This window comes from Macaca nemestrina, chromosome 12 (genome assembly GCF_043159975.1).
Source record: "Macaca nemestrina isolate mMacNem1 chromosome 12, mMacNem.hap1, whole genome shotgun sequence".
Taxonomy (NCBI): Eukaryota; Metazoa; Chordata; class Mammalia; order Primates; family Cercopithecidae; genus Macaca; species Macaca nemestrina.
Genome location: NC_092136.1, coordinates 119,569,886 through 119,597,467, shown reverse-complemented (window position 1 = coordinate 119,597,467; position 27,582 = coordinate 119,569,886). Strand labels below are relative to the sequence as shown.

General features: G+C 52.9%; 1 protein-coding gene and 2 long non-coding RNA genes across 8 annotated transcripts in view; 2 read left to right on the top strand and 1 right to left on the bottom strand.

The window, feature by feature from the left end:
- The window catches only part of LOC105476361 (uncharacterized), a 50,892-nt gene extending 25,510 nt beyond the window's left edge, over positions 1-25,382 (bottom strand). For 3 of the 5 annotated variants that reach the window (XR_011611118.1, XR_011611115.1, XR_984051.3), the window contains exons 1-3: positions 24,974-25,287; positions 21,255-21,368; positions 3,498-4,076 (exon numbers count right to left, since the gene is read on the bottom strand). This is a non-coding gene — a long non-coding RNA (uncharacterized lncRNA). Of the gene's footprint in view, positions 1-1,056; positions 1,247-3,497; positions 4,077-21,254; positions 21,369-24,973 lie in introns of all 5 variants that reach the window. The other 2 variants (XR_011611116.1, XR_011611117.1) reach the window with 2 other exon arrangements.
- On the top strand, positions 1,364-7,924 carry LOC105476360 (uncharacterized). The gene is made up of 3 exons (XR_984050.3): positions 1,364-1,519; positions 7,425-7,485; positions 7,638-7,924. It is a non-coding gene; the product is annotated as an uncharacterized lncRNA (long non-coding RNA).
- Positions 25,383-25,389: 7 nt separating the features above from the next.
- LOC105476359 (nectin cell adhesion molecule 1) overlaps positions 25,390-27,582 on the top strand; it is a 68,391-nt gene continuing 66,198 nt past the window's right edge. The window contains exon 1 of one of the 2 annotated variants that reach the window (XM_011732204.3): positions 25,390-26,272. In XM_011732204.3, coding sequence (XP_011730506.1) covers positions 26,194-26,272 — 79 coding nt within the window. In that variant the 5' untranslated portion in view covers positions 25,390-26,193. Of the gene's footprint in view, positions 26,273-26,675; positions 27,001-27,582 lie in introns of those variants that run through there. The other variant, XM_071075715.1, reaches the window with a different exon arrangement.

Genomic DNA, 27,582 nt, shown 5'->3' with positions numbered 1-27,582 from the left:
TGCCCACCCCGTTGGCCAGGGGCACCCTGTCACCTAGCCTGGGGGCAAGGGCTGCTGCAAAGCTTCTGGGGGCCCCTGGGAAGCTCCCAGTGTACAGAGAAGATGGAGCTGGGCTCTGCTTAGGCTGTGGATGTGGTGGAGCAAGGAGCCCAGCTGGCTCTGCCTCCTCCTCAGCTGAAAGCTCAGCTCGGAACACAATGTCTCCAAAAAGAGAAGAAACCCCTTAAATCCCACTGTTTGTCTTTGGAGCCTGGGAAGCGAGGATCTAGTGAACATAAAACGTGCGGGCTGCTCAGAAGTTGTCTTTGAAACCTTCCCAGGCCGGCTTTGTCAAGGAGCAGCATTGCCTTTCAAAGCTGCCGGGCTCCAATCTCCCCTCTCCCCTCTCCCCACTCAACCGTAGCAGGCAATGGATAATCAGCGGGAGATGTTAAACGCTCCCTAATTCACAGAAGTCCCCAGGCTTCTGGGGAACTGGTAGCAGGGCCAGCGAGCTGGGTGCCTCCATTCCTGCTCACCCTGCCTCACACCAGTCTCACCTCAGGCCGGGGACCTCTGAAGGCTGCTCCTCTACGTGAAGCTCCCTCCTCCCTCATGCTGGCCTGTGCTCAAACACACCTCTGCTTCCCAAGTTGTGTCTTCTCCTGGAATCTGCCTCTTCCAAGAAGACCTCCCAGACATAACACACAAGTGATGACCAACCACACCCTGGGTCTCTGCCCTCAACCTGGCTTTTCTCCACATCCCTCCCCCTGTGTCCAGGCCCAGGGGCCCCTCTCTGGTCACCACTCAGTGTAGCCTCCCTGAGGCAAAAGGTTTCCCCCTTACCCCCAGATGAAGTGAGCAGGTGCCCCTGGCCAAAGGGATGGGCAGTGCTAGGCTTTAAGCTTGGTGAGGATGGGACCCAGAATTCTTGTCATTTTCTCCCCAGCACCTGGGTGCTCCAGAAATGTAATGAATGAGTGAGGGAGTGAAAGGCTGATCATCTGCTGTGGCTCCCAGATCCACTGCCTGCTGTTCCCTGCCCTATTTTGTGCATTTCCCAGGCTCTCTTACCTTCTGGCTTCTGGATCCCTGATCCCTGAGTATTTACGCCAGCCAAGGGGAAGGACAAGTGAAAAAATCCACGACTTCACCACACAGACATCCACAGATAGGCAGTCTGGCCCAGAGTCATAACCTGACAGTGACGTACTTTCTGTGACCTTGGATAAGGCACACCTCTCTCTGGGCTTCAACTCCTCATCTGTAAGGCAAGGGGGTTGTACTAGACCAGCAGTTCTCAAACTGGGATGTGCGTCAGAGTCACCCAGAGAGCCTGTTGAACATGAGTCACTGGGCCTACCCCCAGATTACTGACTCCGCAGAACCTAAGAATCTGCATTTTGAAGATGTCGTCAGGTGATGCTGATGCTTCTGGTCTCGGGGACTACACCAGGAACCAGTGGGCTGGCTGGCCGGATTTTAAGCCGTATTTGTCAGAGTTAGAAAGGGCTGCAGGATGCTTGCTTACTCACGGGTATGTAGAAGTGGTCATGGGGGTGAGCGTGCTGTGCCAAGCTCCCACCCACCTTAACACACGCATTTTGGCTTTAATCAGTTGTGTTTGTTTGCATGTGCAGGTAAGCGTGGTCAGAGCCGAGGTTCCACACATGAAGTGAAATGTTTGGAAACCTGTTGACTAGGCTAGAAGTCAGGTGGTCCCTTCGAGCCCTGACATTCCAGGGTCCCGTGATCACTCCACACCCCTCCTGGGCTGTTCCTACTTCCCTTTTCTTTCTCACAGCCAAGGGGGGAGCAGCAAGAGCAAGACTCAGGATTTGGGTCTTTAATCTTAGGGGAGGGGGTGTGGGGACAGATGGAGAGGTGGGTCATTGTCCTAGGTCACTGTCATCAGTAGGTACATTTCAACCCAGCGATGTGCCGTGGAGTGAAGTGGAGTGAGCACACACTGCAGCACACACAAGGAGGCTACGTCCCACCTGAGTTGAGGAAGTTCCTGGAAAACCCAGAGTAGCTAAAGCCGCATTTGCATGTGCATGTGTGTGTCTGCATGTCTGCACATATGTTGTCTGTATAAACAAATAAGTCACAGAGAGGGAGATTTTAATTGGGATGATCAGGGTGCAGCTAGACTCTAAAGTAGAAGTCTCCTAGATGCTCAGAATTTTAGAATTAAACTAAAGACCTTTAATTCCAAACTGATATATCTGATGAAGAAACTGAGGTTCCTCTGGAGCAAGAACCAAGGTTTCTGACTCCCGAGTCCAGGCTCTGGCCCCTGATCTAGATGGATGTCAAAGTCTCTCCCATGTACCAGAATGACATCAGCTGAAATCAATGGATCATAGCAAATGGACAAAAATTTTCACAGAAAAGAATCCAAGGCAAACAAACTCCTTTCCAGCCCTGCTTGTCCCCACCCACATAGCCATTCCCTGGCCAGCTGCTCCCACGGCTGCCACTTCCAGGAGGGGGCCTGCACAGCTCTGTACCCAGCTGGGAGAGCCTGCATGGAGGCTGGGAAGGGGACCCAAAAGGTTACACAGACTGAGAGGTCAGTAGCAGGCCTGCTAGAGCCCCCTCAACAGTCAGAGCTCACAGGCAGGCAGAGGGCACTGGGCAGTGGGGAGAGAAACAAAAGAAGAAATAGCACAGACCCTTTAAAGATAAGTGGGGTTCTCCAGGCCCCAGAGCTGTACATGGATTGGAGTGAAAGACCAAAAGACAAGCAGCTAAGGAGCAGAGGGAGGGACAGACTGAGGGTTGTGTGTGCCTATGTATGCCTGGGTGCCTGTGTGTGACACACAACAGAGTGATTATCAGATCGGGTACCTGTGTTTGTGCAAACCTAAGAGAGACCAACAGACAGCAGAAAATTATGGAGGCTTAGGAAGAAGACACATGCGCGCGCGCACACACACACACACACACACACACACACACACAGAATGAGAGAGAGAGAGAGACAGAGACAGGCCGGATGTGGATAGGGCTGGGAACAGAAGAGCCAAGGGGAGCACCAGGAAGTGAAGGGCTGTCAGAGTGAGCCCGGTGCAGGCCTGTTTTTGTCTGTGATGGCAGGCTATGACAGAGGATGATGGAGCATGTCTGTGCATGTGTGCAGTGTGGGTGCATGCCCCAGTAATCTGGAGAGTGAGAAGACCATGGGCACCCTGCAGTCAACAGCCCACAGGACTGGACACCCCCAGAAGCATGTTCCTACACTTCTGGGACAAGGCTTCCTCACTGTCCCTTCCTTGGGATCTTTTCTAACAGTCCCCCTACCCCCAGCCACTACCCAGGTCCTCTCCTGCCTTTGCCTCCCACACTTGCCACCCTACCCCTCTGCTAGGGAGTTTCCTTCTTCCTCCCCAGGGGTTAATGTCACCGGAATATGACAGTCCCAGCCCTGGGACAATGATCTCTGCTTTGGGGAGAATGGATGGCATCCCAGTTGGTACAGCTCCAACCCTAGCCCCCCACCCCCACCTCACCTGTTTCTGTCTCCAAGCAGTGGATCCAGTACAGACCTTGGGTCCTACAATCCTGACATCAGAGTTCATCTCTGCCTCTTATACCACACGACCTTGAGCAACTTGCTTAGACCTTCTCAAGCCCCCATTTTTTTCTGTTAATGAAGAAGAAGAATAGGGTTCTTGTGAGGATCAAATGAGGTAATGAGTTAACAAATGTGAAGCCCCTGGCATTGTGCCAACCACAAAGTAGGTACTTCCCTTTCTGGTCTCTTTAAGTCATGCTCCAAGAGGGTAAGTTTCTGTTAAAAATTCCCAGGGGCTTCCCAGGTAGCAGCATCTTCTTGAAATCCTGAAGGTCCAGGAACCAAGCAGCTAGGAAGAGAAATGTGGAGGGGGATGCAGAGAGGGAAGCAGGCACTGCTGGGGACCGATATGACAGGAACCAGGGACCAGATGAGTAGACTCACCTCCTCAGTCTTCTCCTGCAGTGACAAAGAAGCCCCTGCCCTATCAGCAGCACCTCCAGGGACACAGGAGGCAGAGGTCAGGAAGGGAATTCAGGGGATGGTGTGCCCATGCCCCGTCTCCTTGCACTTCCTTAATTCCGAAAAGAGAGAGCCAACAACCAGCCCCAGATTAGACATATCTGAGTGTACAGTCACCCCATACTGCTCAGCACCTGACTGGGAGGAGACGGGAATGGGAAGGAGACTTTCTCCAAAGGGCTCTTCATGGGCTTCCTTTCCCTCTTTAGACGATCAGGAGCCAGGGGTGTCCTGCTCATCAGCACCATGTGGTCTAATGCAGAGGAGCTACACCATTCGCTCCCTCCCCAAAACTCATTTGTCGAAAGCAGCATACATGATAAATATATAATGTGGGCCAGGTGCGGTGGCTCACGCCTGTAATCCCAGCACTTTGGGAGGCTGAGGAGGGTAGATCACTTGAGGTCAGGAGTTCAAGACCAGCCTGGCAAACATGGTGAAACCCTGGCTCTACTAAAAATACAAAAATTAGCCAGGTATGGTGGTACACACCTGTAATCCCAGCTACTCAGGAGGCTGAGGCAGAAAGATCACTTAAACTCGGGAGGTGAAAATTGCAGTAAGCCGAGATCACCCACTGCACTCCAGCCTGGGTGACAGAGCGAGACTCCATCTCAAAATAAATAAATAAATAAATAAAGTGTTTTATTCGTTCCTTCATTCCTCTAAGGAGGCAGTAGAGCACAACGGCTAAAAGCATGGACTCTGGAGCCAAACTGCCTGGCTTAAATCCCAGCTCCACCAACTGATGGCTGTATTACCTTGGGCAATTTACTTAACCTCTGTGTAGCTCAGTTTCCTCATCTGTAAAATAGCGACAATATCAATAGCTACCTCATAGGGGTATTGTGAGGTTTATATGTGTATGTCAAGTGCTCAGAACAATGGCTGACATGTAACAAAAACTAAGCAAGTGCTAGCTGCTATTGTCATATACTCGGTCATCAAGAAAGTATTGAGCACGTATGTCAGGGTCAATTCCAGGCTCCAGATCCCATAAGGAACCATCCAGATGCAGCCTCTGCTCTCATGGAGCTTACATTTTTGTGGGAGAGACAAACATTCACTAATCGTGTAAAAATAACAAACCGTGACGAGAGCTACAAAGACCAGGATGCAGAGCCCTGAGGACCTGTAGGGCACTAACTGAGATTTGCAGGTCAGGGAGGAGCTCTTGGGGGTGATGCATGTCCCTGCCAGGTCTGACTATCCTGAGGGTGCCATCAGCATCAGCAGGCACCCAGTGGGGACAAAGCCCAGCCTGTGCCCTTCACAGGCCTGGCCACAGCATGTATCTGCTCACACCCTCAGTGTGAGAAGCCCAGGCAACACCAACACATGCTATCTGCCACCTGCCACTGCCCCACCTCTGGGTCCCAAGGTGGCCTGGGAACAGAACCAGGATTTCTGCTCCAAGTCCTCACGTTATCCAATCAAGAGCAGGCACTGTCCCTGTGGGATTTCCTGGCACAATCTGGCCACCCTGAAGATCCCAGCTCCCCCTCAGGAGTCCCACTACCTCCTGTAGAGACTGTGCTCAATCTGACCCCCAGCCAGGAAGATGAAGCAATGGATTGTCCAAGGTGCCTTACAGTTCGTTCAGCAAATGTTTCCAGGTGTCTCATTCTATCACCACAACTTCATGCAGTGTTGTGATTATTACTACACCTATTTTACAGGTGAAAAAACAGACTCAGAAAGGATAAGTCACTTTCCCAAGGTCACAGAGCTTTTAAGTGGAACAGCTAGGACTCCAACCCACGTCTGCTTGATTGTGGTCTTTGAAATAACATGAGTGACTATAATAATAGCTAATCCTTCTACAGCACTTTCTACGTGACAGATATCAGTCTATAAACTTTATATATTTAAATCATTTCATCCTCATAATAACCCTATGAGGTAGGTGCTATTGTTATTCTCATTTTACAGTTGAGGAAACTGAGGCACAGAGAGGCTAAGCCACCTACCCAAGGCCAGTTAGATGAGACGTGAGGCAGAGTCACCATGAGGAGAGTCAGAGAATGGTGGCACTGGGAACGGCCTTAGCAGCCCTCAGTCAGAGGCCCAAGGGGAGGACAGGACAGACTTGAGCCTGTGGTGGAGCAACCCTGCACCCCCGGTGGCGCCTGCTGCTCCACGCGCTGCCTCACTGACCATCCATCTCCAAGGATACAGGGGTCTAGGTTGCCCTTGGAGTCTGCCAACCCCTCCCCCTTCAGTTTGCCCACACTAGTGAGGGCACGGGCACAGCCTTGTCCCACTCCGTCTCCCTTCACCCAGCCCTGTTGCCCCCATCAGGAGACAGCCCTCTGCAGCAGACTCAGGTCTGGCTGAGAGTCCAAGGCTGCCCCACCTACAGTGGCGGAAGAGGCGAAGGAGAAGGGTTGGCTCATGGCCAGCTCAGAGGCCTCAGGAAGGGTGGTGGAGAGCAGCAGAGAAGCCCCTCCACTCCACTCGGGTCTCTCTCTCCAGGGGACCTTGATCCGGCACAGTGGGCCTATCCTAAAATACCGGGCCCCAGAGCGGGGCAAAGGGCACCCTTGCAATATCATAGCTTCCACCCAGAGAAGGGTGCAGACCACGACTCTCCCTTGTCCCAGATACCACTCCCCCTCCCCCACCCCAACTCCAGAGACACCTCTGCCCTTCTCAGAGCCAGTCCCTCTCCCAGGCCCTTCTCTGTCCTTCTCACCACAGCTCAGGAAAGGGCGTGGGGTGAAGGACACGGGCAAGGGGTAAGGATTCAAGGCAGCAAAGTACTTGGGAAACTAGAGAATTCCTCTGGCTTTTGTCTTTTAACCAATGGCACCATCCTGGCACCGCCACCTGAAACCCATGGGGGTCTCCGCCGCTTTGGCCTGCATGCTTTCTATGAGCTTAGCCACCTCTTCCCTAGCAGGGAGGGGGAATAAGAAGGTTTGTTCAAGAGCTGCCCCTGGCCGGGAAGTGGAAAGACCCCTCCAGCTGGGCTAGGCAAGGTAGAGCGGAGGGAGAGAACACGGGAGTGGAGGCAGCACCTGCCACAACCCATCAAGGTGACCCTGGCTGTTTCTCTCCCTCCTGCAGGTCCCCAGACACAGCTCTCCAGAGGTCTAGTGTAGAGGACAGAGCGAGTGCACAGACAGAAAGGAACCCTCAGGGCGAGGCTGGGAAAAGGCCCCAGGATGGGAAGGCAGGGCAGACGGCTGGTTGTGGAGGGGCTGTAGGTCCCACCTTCAAGTTGCACTGAAGCACCTTGAGGGGGCCTTGTGCTGAGCTGGCTTGTTTCTGTCTCCCAGCTGGACCACAAAATGGGAGGAAACATCCCATAAAGTTGCCAAGCTGCCTCTGTGGCCGGAAGTGCTGCCAGGGGCTGCTGCTTCCCTCTCTAATTGCTCTTAATTTCTATGATTTGCAGGTCTCAGGCTCACGGAGGGCTCATTCCCCATTGTGATGGATGGGCAGGCACAGTCAGCCTGGTGAGTCAGCCCCTGCAGGCTCCGATGTGGCCCAGCCAGGTCCTGCAAGGTATAGGGCACCCACCTTTCTCCTCCTCTACCTGGGCCCAATCCAGAACCCTGGGCCACAAGCCCCCACTGGAGCTCCATCCTTTCCCGTTTCACCTTTACAGGAGGGTCCCGCGGCCTTTCACACAACAATAGGATGAGGAGAGATGATGCACTTGGGACCTGGGCTCAGGTTGGAGCTCTGTCATGTACCTCTGGGAGCCCCTCCTAGGGCCTGGCACATAGTAGGTGCTCAATAAATACAATGATCCTCCACTGCACTGCTGACCTACAGGGGACTCGGCCTTATACCACGTGAAACTTGGATATCTCCTTGTGACAGTGACTGAGGTACAACTGTGGAGTCAGGCTGCCCCTATTTGAATCCTGAATACGTGACTGTCAAAGTAAACTTGGGCAAGTTACTTAGCTTCTCTGTGCCTCGGTGTGTTTATCTTTAAAATGGGGGTAATAACACTACCCACCTTACATCCATCTTTGTGTGAAAAAGTTCAAGTATGTTGTGATAGGCAAAATAATGGACCTCAAAGCTGTCAGCACCCTAATCCCCAGGACCTGTGAATATGTTGCCCTGAGCGGCTAAGGGACTTTGTGGATGTGCTTAGAGAATGGCCCTTGATATGCAGAGAGGATCCTGGATGCTCTAGGTATCCCCGACCTAATCACATGAGTCCTTAAAGCAAAGACCCCATCCTGGCTGGGTTAGAGAGACAGGCGATAACAGAAGCAGCATCTGAGAAAGAGATGCACCATTTGCTGGCTTTGAAAATGGAGTGGGGAGGGGAGCCACAAACCAAGGAAGATGGTGGCCTCCAGAAACCAGAAAAGGCAAGGGAGTGAAATCACCCCTGGAGCCTCCTGAAAGGAACACAGCCCTTCCAACATCTGGATTTTTGTTTGTTTGTTTGTTTGTTTTTGTTTTTGAGATGGAGTTTCACTCTTGTAGCCCAGGCTGGAGTGCAATGGCACGATCTTGGCTCACTGCAACCTCCGCCTCCTGCATTCAAGCGATTCTCCTGCCTCAGTCTCCCAAGTAGCTGGAATTACAGGTGCCCGCCACCACACCCGGCTATTTTTTTTGTATTTTTAGTAGAGATGGGGTTTCACGATGTTGGCCAGGCTGGTCTCGAACTCCTGACCTTGTGATCCACTTGCCTTGGCCTCCCAAAGTGCTGGGATTACAGGCGTGAGCCACCGCGCCTGGCCTCACGTTCTGGATTATTAGCCCAGTGAGACTTGTGTCAGACTCCTAACCTACCACAGAGCTACACGATAATACATTTGTGTTGCTTTATGCCATAAGTTCAATGTATAAAGTTTGTGATAATTTGTTACAGCAGCCACAGAAAACGAATACCTATGTGTAAGCACTTAGAGCGGTGTCTCTGGCACACAGTAAGAGCTCAAGAAATGCCAGCTCTCTGTTATTATTATTATAGCACTGCGGTCACACAGGGGAGAGGACATTCAGTTGCTCCACTCCAGGGCAGTTTCTCTCTGGTGTGAACTCCTCAGAGCCCACAGCTTGCTTCACTGGGTACTGGAGACCAAAGGCAAGACCAGGGGGCAGGGACATCCTCAAAACAACACGTCACTCAGCACAGCCACTACGTGGGCATCAGACAGATTATCAGACTCCGTCCCTTTCTTCTAAAGAACAGGAGTGTGGGCACCCTGGAAGAAAGGGGTGGGAGTGCCTGGCACAGGCATGATGACATTCCTATAGCTGTCAGTGCAGAGAGGACAGCCCCGGGGCTTAATTGCACCCTATCCTATCCTCACACAACTGGGGCTGCCAAGGAGACAGAGTGGCTGGGGCAGGCGTGGCCATTTAAATGGTTTGCCATCCAAACATCGTACCTGCTGGGCTATGGGGGGATGGGCAAGGCCTACAGTAGGAAGGACTTTGAGTCAAACAGAAGGAACGTGGGATTCCTCAGAGGATCCAAGAGAATGGGAAGGGCTGCTTCTGAACAGCGGTGGGCTGGCAGTGGGACCAGGCAGACAAAACGGTCTCCAGAGGCTCAGTCCTTGATGGGTTGTGGGACCCCCTCACAGAGCAAGCCCCTCCCAATGCCCACTCCCACGGTCCCCTCACTCTGTCACCCCCCAACCAAGTGAAAGGGAGGCTTTGCCCCCACAGAACCCCCAGCCTGCCCACCTCCCCTTCATCCTTGCAGAAGCCTTTCGTCTCGAGTTTTCCTCCTCAGTGACCCCCACATCCTCCCTGGCTACGGGGGGGCCTCAGAACTCTGTCCCCAACAGATCTTCTACCTCTGAAGGCCCAGTGAGGTCCAATTTGGTGACTCCTCATAGTCCTTAGTCCTAGGGTAGGAGCCTTTACCTCAGACAAGACTGAGTCCAACACAGAAACCAGACTGTCTGCAATACCCAGGAGACAAGGGCCACTGGCATTAGACCTGTGCACAAGAGATCCCTTCGACAGCAAGTTCCCTGAGGGCAGCCTCCATGCCTCTCTAGTAGGCCCACAGTAGTAAGGGAACAACCACTACAGAGCCTGCAGCCTCTCACAGAGGGCCCTGGAGAAAACCCAACCCCTTGCCATTTCCCCCAAGAGGGGAACTTGGCAGAGAGAGCCACTCCAAAGAGACCACAGGAGTGAGCAAGGCTGGGGAGCAGGAGAACCACCACTCCCAGGGGTACCTTGAATGCAGCCAAAGGGCCCACTGTCACCATGGACCCGCCCTTCTCTCCACCAACCTCCCTTGATGCATTCCCACTGCTCTCTGCCCCACCTCCACGTTCATGGACCACAGCACTTCTCCCTGATCCTGCTTCCATAGCCTTTATCCTCCACCTCCGAACTCACAATCTCACTTTCTGCTAAAGAAACTCCCCTTCCCATCTCCCCTCAACTCCAACTCTAATCACAGGGCCACTGCTAGTCCCTGTGATAACTTTGTGCAAATTAGAAAAAGTGCCTCTTTCTCCAGGTGGATGCAGGCCTGATGAGAAGAGCATAGGCTGGATTTCAGCCCCCAACTCCTTCTTGGCCAGGTGTCCTTGCACAGTGCACAACCTAGCCACCTGCACACAGTAACCCAGTTTGACAGACGCAGGGAGTACACCGATTGAAGGGCCTTGATAGACAGCCCAGCCATGGAGACCCAGGAGAGTGGACTAATTTATCCATGGTAACAAGGCAAGCTGGTGGCACAGTCAAGGTCGAAGATCCAGGTGTCATGACTCCCAATCCAGTGCTCATTCTGTCTCCCCACTCCACCTACATTTCACTCTTGGGAACAAATGGCAAACCCAAGAGAGCAGAAGCTGTGAAAGCAGAGCCTGGGGAAGCCTTCTTGCACTAATTAGAAGAGAAGTGATAACCTCATCTCAAGCACTGTCTAGACATAAAATTGAACATAAAACTTTCTGAACCGTGTACCACCTAACCCTTGGCTGGTGTGGAACGTAAATACAGATCGTCCCTATTTATTTCCCATCTACCAACCACATTAATCTCATGCTACTTCATTGTGAGTATGGCCCCTATGTCTGTCTAGGCCAATATATCTGTCTTGGCCTGGAAGCACCCAGATGGAGTTTCCAGCTTGCAAGGAACCCCTGAACACACTAGTGCTGAGAAGATGGCTTTTCATTCAGGTGAAGGTGAGGGCAACAGTGATGAAGAAGAAAGGGGGTGGGAGGGGAAGGAAAAGGTGGGGAGGAGGAAGAAGAAAGGCAATTCCTGATGTCTTAATTTCATATCCAATCTTCCCCATTGCCTCTAACACCACTGAGCTCTGCTTCCCAGAAACGGTGGTGAAGATACACACACACGCCTGTGCATTCTTACTTCTCTCTGTGTTTTTTCTCTCTGTCTCCATCTCTCTCTCTCTGGGCAGTGCCTGCAATATAATGTGGTGATTAAACTCAGGCAGAGCCAGGCTTCCTGACTGTATATCAGGCGTTACCACCTCCTCGCTGTGGGACTTCAGGCAAGTGCCTTAACTTCTCTGTGCCTCAGTTTTCTTTTCAACACAATGGAGATAACAACAAACATGACCTCATAGAGTTTCATGAAGATTATGAGAGTGAATATACGTGCAATACTTAGTACAGTGCCTGGTTAAGGAGGTATTCTGTAAGCACAAGCTGTAACTATCTCAGGGTGCTGTGTTTTTGGCATCTCGTCCTGGCCCCTTTTTCATGCATTTGGGATGGGGGTGGGGAATTGTCCAGGTTGCTGGCACAGTTTCCAGCTCAGTATTCTAACAGTCAGCAGAGATGGGCTGCCTGGAGAAGAAGTGAGCTTCCAGTCACTGGAAGTGATCAAGCAGAATCCAGATGAGCATTTGACATGGATATGGCAGAACAGGTGAGGAAGGAGGCGGAAGGCCTCTTGCAAAATTCCTTCCTGAGAGCCTGGGAATGTGTGAGTAAACCCACATCTCCAGGCACCTGCGTGGGCACAGCCTTGCCCGCAAATGAGGACACACGTACAGGGGCACACTCTCTGCCCTGGCATTGAGGAGCAAGAAGAAGTGTTATAAACCAAGCAAGCCAGCACCCCCACCTATGCTCTCCCTAGCCCCCAGCCAATTCCTGTGTGCACACAGGCATCCAGGTGGTGAGCGGAAGCTTTGAGGGTGGTACCAAGTATTTATCACTCCTAGCTCTCTTTTAACGGGTACCAACTGCCAGCCACACCCCAACCACCACAGCCCAGTTATGAGGCAGGGCTGGGGGCAGGAGGCAGGAACGGGTTAGATAGTAGGGTGTTCGTTCTACTTCTGATGTGGGTGGACTGATAGGGAACCTGGGAAAGTCCTGGCCTCCAAAGATCAGGGTGCCCAGAATTCAGGTGTTGTGGGAGGGAAGGCCTTTGCCCATCACGGAGGGAATCAAGCAGGCATTTGTAGAGGGGCCGGGCACCCCACCTCCAGCAAAGGCTCAAATTCAACTCCACCTTCAGGTCCAAGCAGCTTCCTTTAGGGGTAGGATAAGAAGAGAGATTGCGGAAATCCTTACTGCCTAAACTTTCCTGCCCTGGCCTTCTCCTCTCCTCGCCGCACCGCGCACAGTCTCCAGCCCTCCTTCCGCTGGGAGCCGCGCCCCCATTAGCCATTCCGCGCTGATAAGCTCGCGCGGCCGCACACTCAGACCCTCCCTCAGCCCGCGATGCATGACTGCATCTGATTTGTCTTTGCAGCAGCTGCCACAGCAGTTCTTCCTTCCTAACAATATTGGCTTCGGCTGATATTAAAAAGGGGCCGTAAGTGCCACCGAACATCTTTGCTGGGGAGAGGAGACCGCACACTAGGGGGATGGGGAGGCGGGCCCGCCCCGAATGAGCCTTTTGCTGCGGATTCATCCAAAGGCCGATGGTCCACTGGCAAAAATTAGGCAGAGGGTGGGGCGAGGGGTTAGGGAGGAGACGAGAGCCAGGAGGGGGCGAAGAGACGACATCCGGGAGGCGGGGCTTTCCCCCACGCTGGCGCGCCCAGCCCTACGCCCCCTCGCACCCCTGCTCACCCACCCCCGGGCCCTGCGGAGTGACAGGCGCTGCAGGAGGCGGGGTGTGCCTGTGTGTGCCTCTGTATATGTGTGCTTGTGCCTCTGTGTGTACCTGTGTGTGCCTCTGTGTGTGTGCCTCTGTGTGTGTGCGCGCCTGTGTGCGCCTCTATGTGTGCGTGTGTGTGCCTCTGTGTGTGTGTGCGTGCCTCTGTATATGTGTGTTTGTGCCTCTGGGTGTGTGCGCCTGTGTGTGTGCCTCTGTGTGTGCGTGTGTGTGTGCGCGCGCGTGTTCCCCCAGCCTTCCTACCACAACCCGGCCGCTCTTCCCAATCAATGGCCTCTTTGTGGAGGAGGGACTGGAACGACGTGTGCGGGGGAGGGGTGGGAGGCCGCCTCCTGGGCACCCGGCGCTCCCGACCCAAGCTGACAGCCGTGGGGCAGGGCTCCCAGTACCCCAGTAAGAGTACACTCCCCCGAGGATCTCCACCCTCTGTGGACCTAGAGAATGGGGCCGACAGAGGCGGTGGGTAGAGCCTCCCGGACTCTGCGCTATGGGGCGGTCGCAGGTCCCACACCGGAAAGCACCGGGACGCGCTCTCCCCGGCCCGCGACCGCTAGGTGGCGCCGTGCCCGTCCCGCCTCCAGGAGGCCCCGCAGGGAGGCAGAGAGGAGGTGGAAGCAGCATTCCCGCAGTCTCATTCATTCGTGCATTTGTCCATGACCATCAAATTGGACAGTCGGACAGAGGGACAGGTGCACATCCTTCTCTTGAAGGTCTAAATGCCCAAACCTCAGAGAGACTAGAGAGATACCCCACAGGAAAAGTGAATCATGCCAAAGGCCAAGCAAGAGGTATATCCAGTGCACTAAGTTCAGAAACAACCGTGGAATTCGACAGCACAGAACCCTGAGATGGGTTATCTTGACCATTCTGTGCCAGACCAATCAGATGGGGGAGAGCCATTCATTCCCGCCAGTGCCAGGCCCTGGGCTGGACTTCGGACACTCAATTGTGACCTGTCCTCGGGGAGTTTATGGACTAGTGGGGGAGAAAGAAATCAGGCAGATAACTACACAAATAATTCCCTAGCTAAAGCTGTCTTGCACATGCACAGGTATAGAAAAAGGGAGGAAGAGTCAACCCTCGCCCTGGGTTGCCTGCTCCAGCCCTAACTAGGTTTGGAAGTAGGGGTCTTTGCCTTATGAAGAACACAAATCACTTCCTCTTAGTTCAAAATAGAAATAAGAGCAGCGGTCCAACATCTGAGGCACAGTCAAGGCAAGAGTGACCATTTTTCGGGGGTAAACTGGGGACCACAGGAAAAGAGCCTTGAGACCAAGCACTTAATTCTATGTGCAGGGCATGGTGCATGGTTACTTCTTTAACCTTTGGTCCACTCTGTGGAGTGGATGTTAAGCCTACTTTACAGAGGAGGAGACTGAGGCCCAGGGAGGTAAGAGACTGGCCCAGAGTGCCAAGAGCTAGTTTATGACAGAGCTGGAACTGGACCCTATAACTGCCTCAGGCCCAAGTCCCATACCTCTTCTGTTATAACAGCCTGCCTCTGGGACCATGTCTAGATGCCCTGCTAGGGCCAGAGCAGTAGGGTGGAGGGAGATCAGAAAGAGAAAGGGGCTGGGCAAATGAAGAAGCCTCCAGATTGGGGTCCTCGTCACCACTCCCAGCTCATCACAGCCAGCCCTTTCTCAGCATCTCCTGACCCAAGCACCACCCGCTTAACATTCTGCTCAGTTTCCTCTGTAATCCGACTCCAAATGTTTATCAACACATGCTGTAATGTAATCAGCTCCTGGGAAAATACACACCAGGTAATGGATGCTGATAAGAGTGTCAAACAGATGTCCCTTCCCTGCCCCTCCCTCCCAGCCAGAGCTGGCACACCCAGGAGGCTGGGGAGGCATCTCTTGCCACACCACCCCTCCAGCCCTGGCAGTGGAGGCATTCCTCCAGAAGCTGCCCAGGCAGGCGACAGGGCCTGACCCTGTGGGGCCCAGCATTGTGCCAGGCACTGTGCCGTGGACTTTGCACACCTCACAATAGCACTGTAAGTTTGGTGTTACTATTCCCATTTTGCAGATAGAGAAACTAAGGCACACAATAATGATGAAACCAGAGTGAAGAAGTAGCAGCATCAGAAGCAGATTAAGGGGCCATCACTCCACCTCTCCATTCATCATCAGGCCACCTCCGCACTGAACATGGCCCTTCGAAGGAAGCTGCCCTCATTACCTTTCTAAGTTGTTGGATCTAAGGCCTGTATGGACTTGGCAGGTCAGGTGGTGGAGGGCTTGCAACCTGTTCCTCATGTCTGGCCAGACAGGTAGGAGACAGGGTCCTGAACCTGTCCTAAAGGCTCAAGCAGAAGAGGGAGGCTCCCACTAGGCATGTGGGAGCAGAAGGGGATCCAAGGGAAGGGGAGAGCCTTCTTTGTCCTTTTCTCCTCCCTTTTTCTCAAATTAGAGCTTAAGGACCCACACATGGACCTACACAGAGGGGAGAGAAAGTGCACAGAGTTGAGGACAGCCCTGATGGAACAGGATCCCCCCACCCTCAGGACCTTCTAGGACCAGCTGTCTGAGGCTGGGCAGTCCTAAAGGAAATCGGTATTTGCTTTTCCCTCCAACGCAGTCAGTTGCTCCTTTCATCTGACAGGGAGTTGTAAATGAGACTTTATGGGATTTCTAATGATGGCGGTTTCCCTTTATCAGCCTCCAATTCCCACTTCTCAGCTGGGGTTGACTCCGAGAAATGTTTTGACCAGGAATCAAGAATCTAGCAGGCCCCTGCCCTGGCTGCTGCTTTCTGTAGTAAGGGCTGGAAGTTGTCAAATAGGCATGGGAAGCTCACTACCGAGAAGTCAGATCTGAGTTTCAGGCCACCTCCCAGATGGCGAACTTCACCCCTCTGGCTTCTGTTGCTTCAACCGTAAACCTGGAGTAATAATGCCTGCTCCACCCACCCGTCTCACAGGGCTGCTGCGAGGATCAAATGAGATTACAGGCCTGAAAACCCTTTGAAAAATATGAAGCAATCATCCACCTTGGTTTTGCTATTATTATTATTGTGGTGGTGATTGTGTGTAGGTGCAAATGGGAAAGCACATTATGGCAACCTGCATGTCTTTGTGAGTGAGCTTGTTTGTGTACATGGAAGTGTATGTGTCAGTTTGTGGAAAGGTGGAGCTCTTGTGTGTGCACCTGGGTTTAAAGAATGTATGGGGCAATGTGTGTGTGTCTTGTGAGTGTGTCAGTATATGTGCACATATTAAAGTGTCTTAATGTAATAATAGCATGTTAAAATAGAATATAATAGTCCTATGTGCCAGGCATTGTGCTAGACACTTGATATGGATGCTCCTTTTTAACTCTTGTAATGTGTTTGTAAAGACATGAGAAGGGGTCTGGGCCAGTATAGGTGTGCTGGCATCTATGTGAGGCTGTGTATAGAGCACTTGTGACATCCATGTGTCAGTGGTGGAGGGGCATGTCTCTGATGAAGGTAATGGCATGTAAAGTAATGCAATGCCTATTCATCTAATCTAGGTAGCAGGGAATCTCTCCATGTGCTCACCTGAGTTTCAATGAAAGGATGGGCATAAATGTCAGCGAATCTGAATGTGTGTGCGCATGCATGTGTGTGCATTCACATGCATAGGGGCGCACACCGGCCTCCCTGTTTCTAGGCCGATTAGTATAATTGTTTGTTAATCATTAGCTGCCTGGGTTGTGTGAGCCCCCGGCATGCCCTGAGCGCCATTGCCACGCAGCCATCAAACCCACACAGACACACTGTGGTGACAGCAGCATGTTTGGGAGGGAGTGCCACTCTGCTCTCTGGAGTCACAGTCTGTACCAGGCAGCAGACCCCTGCCAGGGGAATGTCCAGATTGACTACACCAGGTTTGGAGCTGCAGAAGCATTCCACAGATGGGCTAGGCTCAGAGCCTTATAGCAAGACAGACAGAGCCCAGAGGACCTGGGCCTAACAGGCAAACCAGTGCCTGAACCAGGAATGCCATCTGAGCACAACACAGGTTGGGGCTGCTGAGTGGCCAGGTATAAAACATGCTCACTCTGCTACAGCCCTACCATGCACGGCTCCCTGCCACCCTCAGGATAAAGTCCAAACTCCATAATGCAGCACAAAAGCCCACATGACATGGGCACGTGACTCCCCAGGCCCTCTCTCACACTCTCCTTTTGCACCGCACCAGACTGAACGAACTACTCTCAGTCCTTCGGAGCACCCAGCCTCTGGGCCTTCTTGCTGCCTTCTCCTGTGCCCGATTTCTCTACAACATAACATCCCTGGCCAGCCAGTCCTCACCCCTCAAGGGGGCTCTACTCATCTCTGCAGGAACACGTCCTGACCCTTCCTGACCCCTAGACTAGGGAAGGGTCCCTGCCCACCTGACATTCCCAAAGTCCCTAGCTTTCCCTGCTGTCCACTTCCTTATGGATCCTTGCCTCCCCCATTAGACTTGGGTCCCAGGAAGGAAGGCAGCGTGTTGCAGCCGTTCACAGAATATCCAAATGCGTGGCACAGATCTGATTGTAGGTGGCCCATACATATTTCTTGAATGAATTATTGTTAAAAGCCAGTTGTGAGAGACCAGTTGTCTTAAGCTCTCCATATACAAATCATGGTATCCATCCAGACAGGCTCTTGGTCTCTCAGATCTCAAGGCTGGGGAGAAACACCCCTTTCCCCACTCCCCTCCTCCATCCCACCCCACCAGTGATAACCATCATCCCCAACAGGTGTGAAGATGGCATACACAATGCTTTTACAAAGATCCTGGGAGTCGCCAGTGTCATCTTACAAGTGAGGAGACTGAGGCTCAGAGAGGTATTAATAGCTCATTAACAGGGTGACCAACTTGTCTCACTTTGCCCAGGACCTTCCCAGTTTTAGCACTGAAAGTCCCGTGTTCTGGGAAGCACCCCCTCTTCGGCCCCAGGTAAACTCCAGGTTTCATGGTTAGTAAATGGCAGGTCCAGGACTCAAACCTAACTCCAGCATCCTCTCCCTTGGTTGCCTCCTGGGCAGCATGTGGTCTCATGTTCCTCAGAATTCAGTTACCTGCATGGGCATTTTCTACCCTCTGGATGTCACCTGCAGGCCACTTGGCAGCCTCCTGGATCACCTCTTTCTAGAAACATGTACTCAGGACATACAGGGCATTAATATTAACCTAAATCAAATATAATTCGAAAGCTCATTTCTTCAGGAAAAGCACTTTACATAATATAGAAAAAAAATTAAATCTATTATTAAAGTAGCCTCATAATGATATTTAAGTAAATTTTAAATAAGATAAAAACTCTTTACCCACAAATTATTTTCATTTCTCCATGTCGCCTTCACATTTTCTCTTTGTAAGTGTGTATTTTTACAGAATTATATTGCAATCTATGGATAATACTTGTTCTTTTCACTTCACATTATAGAAGTCTGGGTTGGATTTTCCTCATTTGGGATTCTCCATGTCATTAGCGTCAGTCATTAGCCCAGATCACAGGGAGTCTGGGCTCAGGACTGCCTCCTTCCCAAAGCACTTCTTCTTCAGCAGGGATTCCTAACTCAAGGCCCCAGCTGGGCTTCAGCAGGTTGCCATGCAAACACTGTCCATGTGCGTATGTGCAGTTTTCAGGGAGAGACACAGCGCTCATCGGATCCCGAAAAGGTCTGAGACCCAAAGAGTCAAGACCCACAGCTCCACAGCCCCAGCCTCACGTCCCCACTCCCAGGCAGGCGTCCACCATGAGCTTTTTTTGCCGGGCTTGGGCTGATCCAGGAACTCTGCTCTTCCCTAACAATACCTTCTATTTCTTGGTTTCCACATAACTTGCAAGAAAAATCTGGTTCCTCTAGACAAGTAGTCCACCCTGATAATTATCGTGACTATAACACCCATCCCTGGATATAAGAGCATCATCAAAGGGAGGACAGTGTGGGTGGGAGGTTGAGTATCTTCCTTTCTCAAAGCCCTTTTCCCTTTTGTCTTTCTACATAAGGTATGCTCCACACAGAAGCTCCACTCCGTCCCTTCCCATCTTCATGACCTAAGCTCTCTGGTCTATGCGGACCCTGGATGAAACCCTCTTCTTAGTATCACTGTTGAGTTTTTAGTGCTCCCATCCCTTATCAGGAATGCTGCCTCTACTCACATCCAGAATTCTTTAGGATTTGGGATGTCGTGATTCACAGGAGTATATTGAGGGCCTTCTGACCAGACACAGGGCATAGACCAATTACCCTTCTTTCTGGAGAGTTGGATGGTTCCAGATGGAACTGGGGCCTTCCTACCACTGCTCAGAGCTCAGCCCCAAATGCCATGCAGATCACTAGGACACCATGGCCCACAAGGGAGAGGCTGGTGTCTGCTAACCGTCTTGGCAGCACTTCAACACAGTGGATCGTTGGACTGGGGAGTGGGTGCAGCTGTGTGTAGTTGCTCCATCCCCAAGAGCAATGGCAGCCAAGGCTCTGCAGTGATCTCCGTAGGAATAACAGTAATTAAATGTTGCTAAGCGCTGTGGGATACAGAGGCACCATCATAATCACCACAGCCACCAGCATGATGATCATAGTAATTAGGTGCTGTGGCTTCCCATCCACCCTGGGAGCACTGCCTGAGGTGAGGTTGGCCTCAGGTTAGGGCAAGAGGGTAGCCATGTCAGGTGGGTCCTCTTTGGGGTTGGCTAAGGCTTTAGCTATACTTTCTTCATGGGATTCCTCTTCCTTTCCTCTCCCCTTGCCCTCAGCCTCAACTGACACCAGGGTGAGCACTGGGGACACAAAAGGGGGTGACCCCCATCCAGCATACCACTCCAATATATCTTCTCCTATTGACAGATTTCAGGGGATCAGGGAATCTTGGGGAATTCTTAATGGGGCTCCTCTCACATCAAAGTGAACTTTATTAGCCAATTTCTGAATGACACAGAGGGGCCTGGGACATGGCTGGGAGGGGAAGTCATTATTGTATTGACTTTGGGCCTTTTCCAAGCCCAACAGCTGCCTCTCTGAAAGAACCTGTGGAAGTCAAGGGAGGGCTCAGAGGAGAGTTTCCTAGGGATGGCACCTTCCCCAGGGCTGATCTTTTGTCTAGTTGCCCCCTCATGCCTCCAGCCCTGAGGTCAGTGAGAAAGGTGAGCCCAATGGCCTGCTCTTCAAGTGGGCTGTCATTCCTGCAGTTATCAAGTCTCAGGGCCAGGAGGGAGCGTGGACTCACTGCATCCATGCTCCATGCCAGGGCAAGAAGCCCCTGCACAGCATGCCTGATGAATGGGCTTGCAGCCTGAGTCTGAAAAGTGACTGGGAGGTCAATCCATTGTCAATCAACTAAGATCCCTCAACAGTCTTGCCTAGACCAAACTGAAATCTACCTCCTCCAAAAATATGACTATTGGTCCTGACTTTTCCCTATGAAGACACATAGATGATGCTTGCTCCTTTCTCCCTGTAGATTTTGGAAGCTTCGTAGTCATACTCCCCTTAACACGCCCTTTGGCTTTCTCAATTGTGAAATCTGAAGCCAGCTTCCAACCTCTCTCTGCAGATAACTTCAGCTCCCACTGTACTGTAATGACCTTATTATAAACTTCCACCTTCACTACTCCCCACCAAAACTTCTACCTTCACTATTCTCTTCACCTTCCCTCCAGGCTCAGAGAAAGATGGGTCTTCTCCTTTCCAAGGCTGACCCCTTCCCACCCTCAGTGCCCCCCAACCCAGGGCTTGCTCCATAAACGACAACCTACTTCACTTCTTACACTTGCTTCTCCACTCCCTCACTGTCCACTAGCTCTTTTCCTTCTGACTACAAAATGCTCAGTAGCTTTTGATGAAAAAAGAGAAAATAAGCCTCTTGGTCTGTCTTGCTAAGCCTCTCCAAGCTTCTCATCTACCTTGCTCATTCCATCCACCACCAAACTTCTCAAAAGCAGAGAGGACACCTGCTGCCTCTGATTTTTCACCTTCCAGTTGCTCCTCCTCCCACTTTGATCTGGGTTCAGCCCCTGCCTGGTCACCAACATCACTCTCTCAAAGGTCACTGGTGGTTTTGCCACTGCTTCCAAAGTCCCCTTCTGATCCCCACCTGCTTTCTGCGGCATCAGATACTGTTAGCAACCTCCTCCTCCTCCTCTATTAAATCCTCTTCTCACTTGGCTTCCATGACAACCCTCTCTCCTCAGTCCCCTCCTCCTTCACTGACCAATCATCATCTGTCCATCCTACCCACGTTGTTGCCAGATTCATCTCCTGAAGCACAGCTCTGACAGCTCCCAATAAGTGCTCTGTTCAGAAACCTTCCATGGCTCACCACTGCCTGCAAAAATAAATAAACAAATAAATAAATTAATTAATTAATAATAATGGAGTTGTAAAATCATGCAACTATATGTAATTCATAATATACAATAATCTGTCAGGTTTTCAAATCTTTTTAAGCAGCAGAATCTTCAGAATCCATTAAGAGATACCTTTCTCAGAAGCCCAATTTTCAAGCACATGAAAACACATGCTCTTTAAATGTGACTCCTATTGAGCCCAGGAAATTCTAGGGTTTCCAAAACACAATTGGAAAACCAGTGAACAAATTAAACTCCTCAGTCTGCAGATGAGATAACTGAGGTCCAGAGAGGGGAAGTGATTGGCAGAAAGTGGCCACAGGATGTGAGTTAATCAACACATTTTCATTACAGCCTATCAGGTACCAGGCATGTCCTAGGTGCTAGAGATATAGCAGAGAACAAGAGCAACATGATCCCTGCCCTGGAGGAGCTGACAGTCTAATGGGGAGTGAATCAGGCACTATAAACCATCACTAAAGTGGTCCCAAGTATTCAAAGCCTATAGCAGGGGACGACTGGAAATCCCAGTGGCTCCTCATCAAAGCCTCGGAGCAGGGTGAGATGAGGCTGCAGAAGCAGTCATGGGCCCTTAGGCCTTGTTGAGGACTTGACACTGGTCTCAGAGTCTGGCAGGCCGAGAAGTCATTCCTGGCATTGCGACTTGACCATCGGCATTTGAAAATAATCCACTACTAAATGTAATGTATCCTGGATTAAATTGTGGAACAAAAAAATAGACATTAGTGGGAAAAAAAAACCTGGGGAAATCTGAATAAATTCTGTAGTTCAGTTAATAGTATTATACTAACACTAATTTCTTGGTTTTCATAGATGTACCATGGTTCTATAAGATGTTAACATTCAGGGAAGATGATTGACGGGCATATGGAACTCTGTACCATTTTTGCAACACTATTGCAAATCCAAAATTATTTCAAAACAAAGCTTGTAAAATATATGTAAACCATTTTCAGAAAGGGGAAAACTGGATGTGGGGAGACAGATGACAATCATAATGATGACTAACACTTAAACAGTTTTTCCTGTACACCAGGCAGTGTTCCATGCACTTCACATGTTTGGCTCATTTAATCCTCACAACTTCAAGAGGTAGGTGCTGTTATTTCTCCCTGTTTTACAGAGAAAGAACCTGAGCACAGAGAAGTTAAGTCACTTGCCCAAGGACACACAGCTATTGGGTGTCAGAGCTGAAGTTTAAGAATTCCAGGCAGATTAGCTCTCCAGAGTTCCATGTGCTGGACCATTACATTTTACTCCCCACCTCAGTGCAGACTGGCTATACTGTCAGTATTGTAAAGACCATGAGTGCAGAAGAGGAAGAATCAACAGAATTGGAATATGGTGGTTTAGGAAGAGGTAAGAAGCAAGAGTGACTCCTGGGCTCATAGCTTAAGAGCAGGAACCAAAGCCTGCTTTCCTGCTGCTTGGTCCTGTGTTTCTTCTTGTCACTAAAGGAAACCTTCTGGTCCTTTTGCATTCTGTTTGTGCCTACCTGTCCCTTTCTCTTAGACATCCCTAAAACACAAAACAAACTGGACTGCCTGCTGTCCTAACACAGGTGACACCTCTTCCACCTCCGCGTACCTCCATGTTTTTGTACAAGCTGTTCCTTCCACCTAAGATTCTCTCTCCTGCCTCCTTTGGTCCAAATCTGATCTGCCTTTCAGGGTCTCAGTTAAATGTCCCCTCCCCCAGCAACATTCCCTGCTTGTTTAAAGATGATGAGTGAACAACTATACTATATCACTTACTTGCTTCCATCTTCTCCACCCAACCAATCCCCGGGCAGCCACATCTTCCCCGCTGGCCGCACCCTCTTTGGAAGCTCATTTAAGATCAGAGGATCAAAGAAGCCTGACCTAAAGATGGAGAGGGTGCAGCCGGGCACAGTTGCTCACGCCTATAATCCCAGCACTTTGGGAGGCCAAGGAGGGCAGATCACCTGAGGTCAGGAGTTCAAGACCAGCCTGGCCAACATGGCGAAACCTTGTCTCTACTAAAAATACAAAAATTAGCCGGGCATGGTGGTACACACCTGTAATTCCAGCTACTCGGGAGGCTAAGACAGGAGAAACGCTTGAACCTGGGAGACAGAGGTTGCAGTGAGCTGAGATCACGCCACTACACTTCAGCCTGGGCAACAGAGCAAGACTGTCTCAAAATAAAATAAAGATGGAGAGGATGGGAGGGTAAGAGCAGGGAACAAGAAGACATTGGTACATCTGGGATTGCCCCTTCAAACCCATGCCTTCAGCTCCTCAATGTGCCTGGCACAGAGCTGAAGGCCACCACAGTGAATTCAATTCAACCCTGGCCCTTAAAGCACTCAGCAGCCAGATGGGAGATTCCTGGCTGCCACAAACTAAATTTCATAGCGTGTTCCCCAGTTTAAAACCCTCCGGGCATGATTCACCAATCTGCAGGCCTCTCCTTTCCTCAAGTCTTAGGCTCAGCCTACCACCAGTCAACCCTTTGTGGGCGCCCGTTGTGGGCCCCCTACTCCCCTGACTATTGCTTACCTTCATTCCTTTCCTCATGCTGACCCCCTACCTTAAATCCAGTGTCTTTTATGTCTCTGCCCTCCAGCACTTACCTTGGTCTCATAGATGACTCACAGAGACCCTGTGTTCCCCTCCCTGAAGCCTTTACACCAACCGCACCCCGGGCTAAACTGGGTACTTTTTCTGTGACCCACCAAACCCACACAATCCCATATCAAATATTTGTTTACAACATCCGTTTCTATGTCTGTCTTCCCCCTCCCCCTCAACTAGATTGAGTTTCTTTAGGGCAATGATAATGTCTCTGTATCCCCAAGCCAGGCACTGTGTTTTGATACAAAGAAAGCCCAGGTTACATTTGTTAAATGTAAAAGACCATACAGTGAGTGGGTGAGTGTTCATGAGAATGCCAGATCTGACTACTTCAGCGAGAAACCGAGACACTCCAGGGCCGGAACCCAGACAGTGGGAATACGGTGCTGTCTTTGCCCCTTCTACAGTGAAGAACCAGAATTTACATGTTATCAGAAACAGCCACTTCCCCTCTGCTCCTGCCCGCCTAGAGGGCTGGGCAAAGGGTAGAGGGAGCAGGGTCCCGCCAGGGTCTGGGGAGAATTCAGCTCTCCTTAGTGGCAAACTCTGTCTGTCTTCCTCCCCCAGGGGGAGGGGATGGGGATAGAAGGACCAGAGCAAGGGGAACAGGGCAGGCCTGGAGGGCGCAGTCGCCTTGGCAGAAATCCTACCACACCCGGATGTGGTGGGTGGTGAACGGGATGGGGCGGAGAGTCCCTGCCCTGCCAGGGACACTGACTGGACGATCCACTTTAGCGGGAACCCCACAAATCTCTCAAAACTAAGGTCCTGGAAACTGGAGGAGAGCTCGGTTTCAGGCTCTGTTTGGGCAAGTGCGGGGCGCGGGGTGCTTCAATTTTTGGGAAAGGAACCCCCGAAGGGAGCAGGGATTAGAAAAGAAACTCTACCAGAAACCTCAGTGGGCCCGTCTCACCCACTCATGCCCACCACCGACTTCTCTAGCAGCTCCCCGTCGCCCCGCGCACCTCTGCCTCTCCGTGGAGCCTCCAAGTGGTGCAGAGGAGAGGGATCTCCGGAGGCGGTTCTGTTGCGAGCCCTGCCACGTTCCGCCCCGGGCGGAACTCTTCTTTGGGCCTTTGTTTCCTCTCCTGTGAAATGGGAGCAGGGTGGGAGCAGAGGACTTACAGAAGCCCTGCCAGCTCCGACGCTGCTAGCCGGGATTCTCCATCCCGCCCTCTCCTCCACAGCCGTCCCCAGACCGGTCCTAACTCCACCCCCACCCCCCGCGCCTCGGCTTCGCCGGCCGCTAGGGGTCACTGCCTGCCTTTGTCAGCGGAGGAGGAGGGCAGCCCGCGCTCCAGCCGGCTCCCCAGCTGGAAGGCGGCCGAGGGGCAGCTCCCGAGCGAGGGTCCTGAACCGGACCCCGCGGCCCGCGCTCGCGATCCGCCTCTGCTTCGGTCGGGAAGGCGCGTGCGCTCGGGCTCCGACCGGGCCCCGGTGGGCGCGCATCGAGGCCAGGAGGGGGTTAACGCTAACCCCTCCCCTCTGGCTGACATCACGGGCGAGCGGGTGAGAGGCTGGAGCTCGACGAGTGAGAGAAAGAGAGCGAGAGCAGCGAGCGCGGCTCCACATTGTTGCGGATCGCCGGCACCCGGCAGAGCGGCGGCGGCTGGGACGCACGGCGCCTCGAACCCGTTCTCCTCGCGCCCAGCCGCGCAGCCAGAGCCACCCGGGCCGCCGGCCGCCGAACCCAGCGCCCGCCGCCTGGGCCCCGAGCCTTCCACGCCGCCCGGGCGCGTCCAGCCACCCTCGTAGGACGGACGGCCATGGACGCTTGCAAGTTGGAGCCGAGCGGGAGGGTGTGAGCGCGCCGGGGCCAGGAGCCCGCGCCGCGCAGCCGGGCAGCCGGGCGCGCCGGGGGTGGGTCCCTCTCCCCAGCCCCGCTCTGCGTGGAAGAAGAGGGCGGGGACCGGCGCCGGGAGGAGAACGGAGGAGGAGAAGGGGCATGACTCGTGCAACTTGCGGCGGGTATCTGCCGAGCCTCTGAGCCGGCGACGGCCCGGGGCCCGGACTGCGGCCGCGCGGATCCCACCCAGCCCACCCCGCCCCGGCCGACGGCTGCGGCTGACCTGGATCCTCCGAGCGCCCGCCGGCCGCCAGCGATCTTCCTTCGTCTTCCGGGCTGGTTTCTGCAGCGCGAGGAGCGCTGCCCTCGCCGTCCCTCTCGCCGGACCCCCGGCCCCCGATGGCTCGGATGGGGCTTGCGGGCGCCGCTGGACGCTGGTGGGGACTCGCTCTCGGCTTGACCGCATTCTTCCTCCCAGGTAAGCGCGCTCACCTCTGCTGTCCCCACCCCCATCCAGTGCCTCCCCGGGGCTGGGAGCCGGATGGCGGGCACGACTGGATTGTGGGGAGTGAAAGGAGCCAAAAAAGTTGGGTCACGGCTTGGGTAAAGGGGGTGGGAGGTGGCACGGCGGAGAAAGAGGTTGAGAAGCCGAATAGCCTGCCCTGCAGGGAAGCAGTCGGATGCACGTCTCTATGTAGCATGAAAGCACTTTCTCCGCTCAGTTCTTCACAAAAATAATAATATGTAATAGCGTTCTATTTATTTAATAACCAGCTCTCTGCTCGGAAAGCAGTTTGGAAACACTGCGTGTTACATAAATGCAAAATAATCACCGTAATCACCGTCTCGGGGTGGGAGACAACAGCCCCAGGGAGAGGGCGTCAGTCTCGGAGCTGATGGGTTGCGGGTTTGGAGTATGGCGGGGGCGGGGGGGCTTCGTTTCTTTCGGCGGCCCCTTTGCCAGACGGCTCAGGACGCTCGGGCCCCCTCCCGCCCCACACCGCCCCACAGCGGGCGCGGAGAGCCGGCTGCTGCAGCAGAGGCAGCTCCTCGCTCACCTGCGGTTCCTTTCCTGGAGGGTGAGGCCGGGGCAGCCTGGGATTGCAACCTCCGGGCCTGGCGCGGGACCGGGCTCCCCCTTGGAACTCTGCTCCCAGCTCTGGGGGCTCTCCCTGGAGGAGACGCCGCGGGCTTCGTGCCAACCAGGTAGCTGCATGACCCACTTTCCCGAGGGTGCCCCGCGTGTCCTTCCTCGAGGTGCGGGCTGCCGGCAGCCGAGGGGTTAACCTCGTGCCCGACCCCGGGGTGGCCCTGGTGGCCCATTCTGACGGGTGGGGTGGGCTCGGAGGCTGGGACCGGCCCAGGCATATTGTGCTGGGGAATGAACTGGAAAATGCGTTTAGGAGGCAAATCCGACCGAGTCCCCTCGCCTGGATTTAACCCTTTGTGTCCCTGGAGAAGCTGCCGAGCTCGCTGGCTGGCTGGTCACCAAGCGCGGGTCAAGGGGTGTGGGGAGTTCCTCCAGCTCCCTGGGTAGAAACCAGAGACGACCTGCAGCTCTAGCAAGATGGGATTTTGAGGAGCGGGGAGGATCTTGACTGGAGCACATGGTCCCCGCCTTGGGGTGGCAGATTAGGGGGTCAGTGTACAGAGACTCTCTCCTCGTGGGGCAGGAATATTAGATCCCGAGTTCCTACAATGTGCGATGCCGCAGAATGGCCAGGCAGTTTGTTATCGAGAGACCAGTCTGGCTGCCTAGTTCCGGGGCTAGGGTGCCCTCCTGGAAGG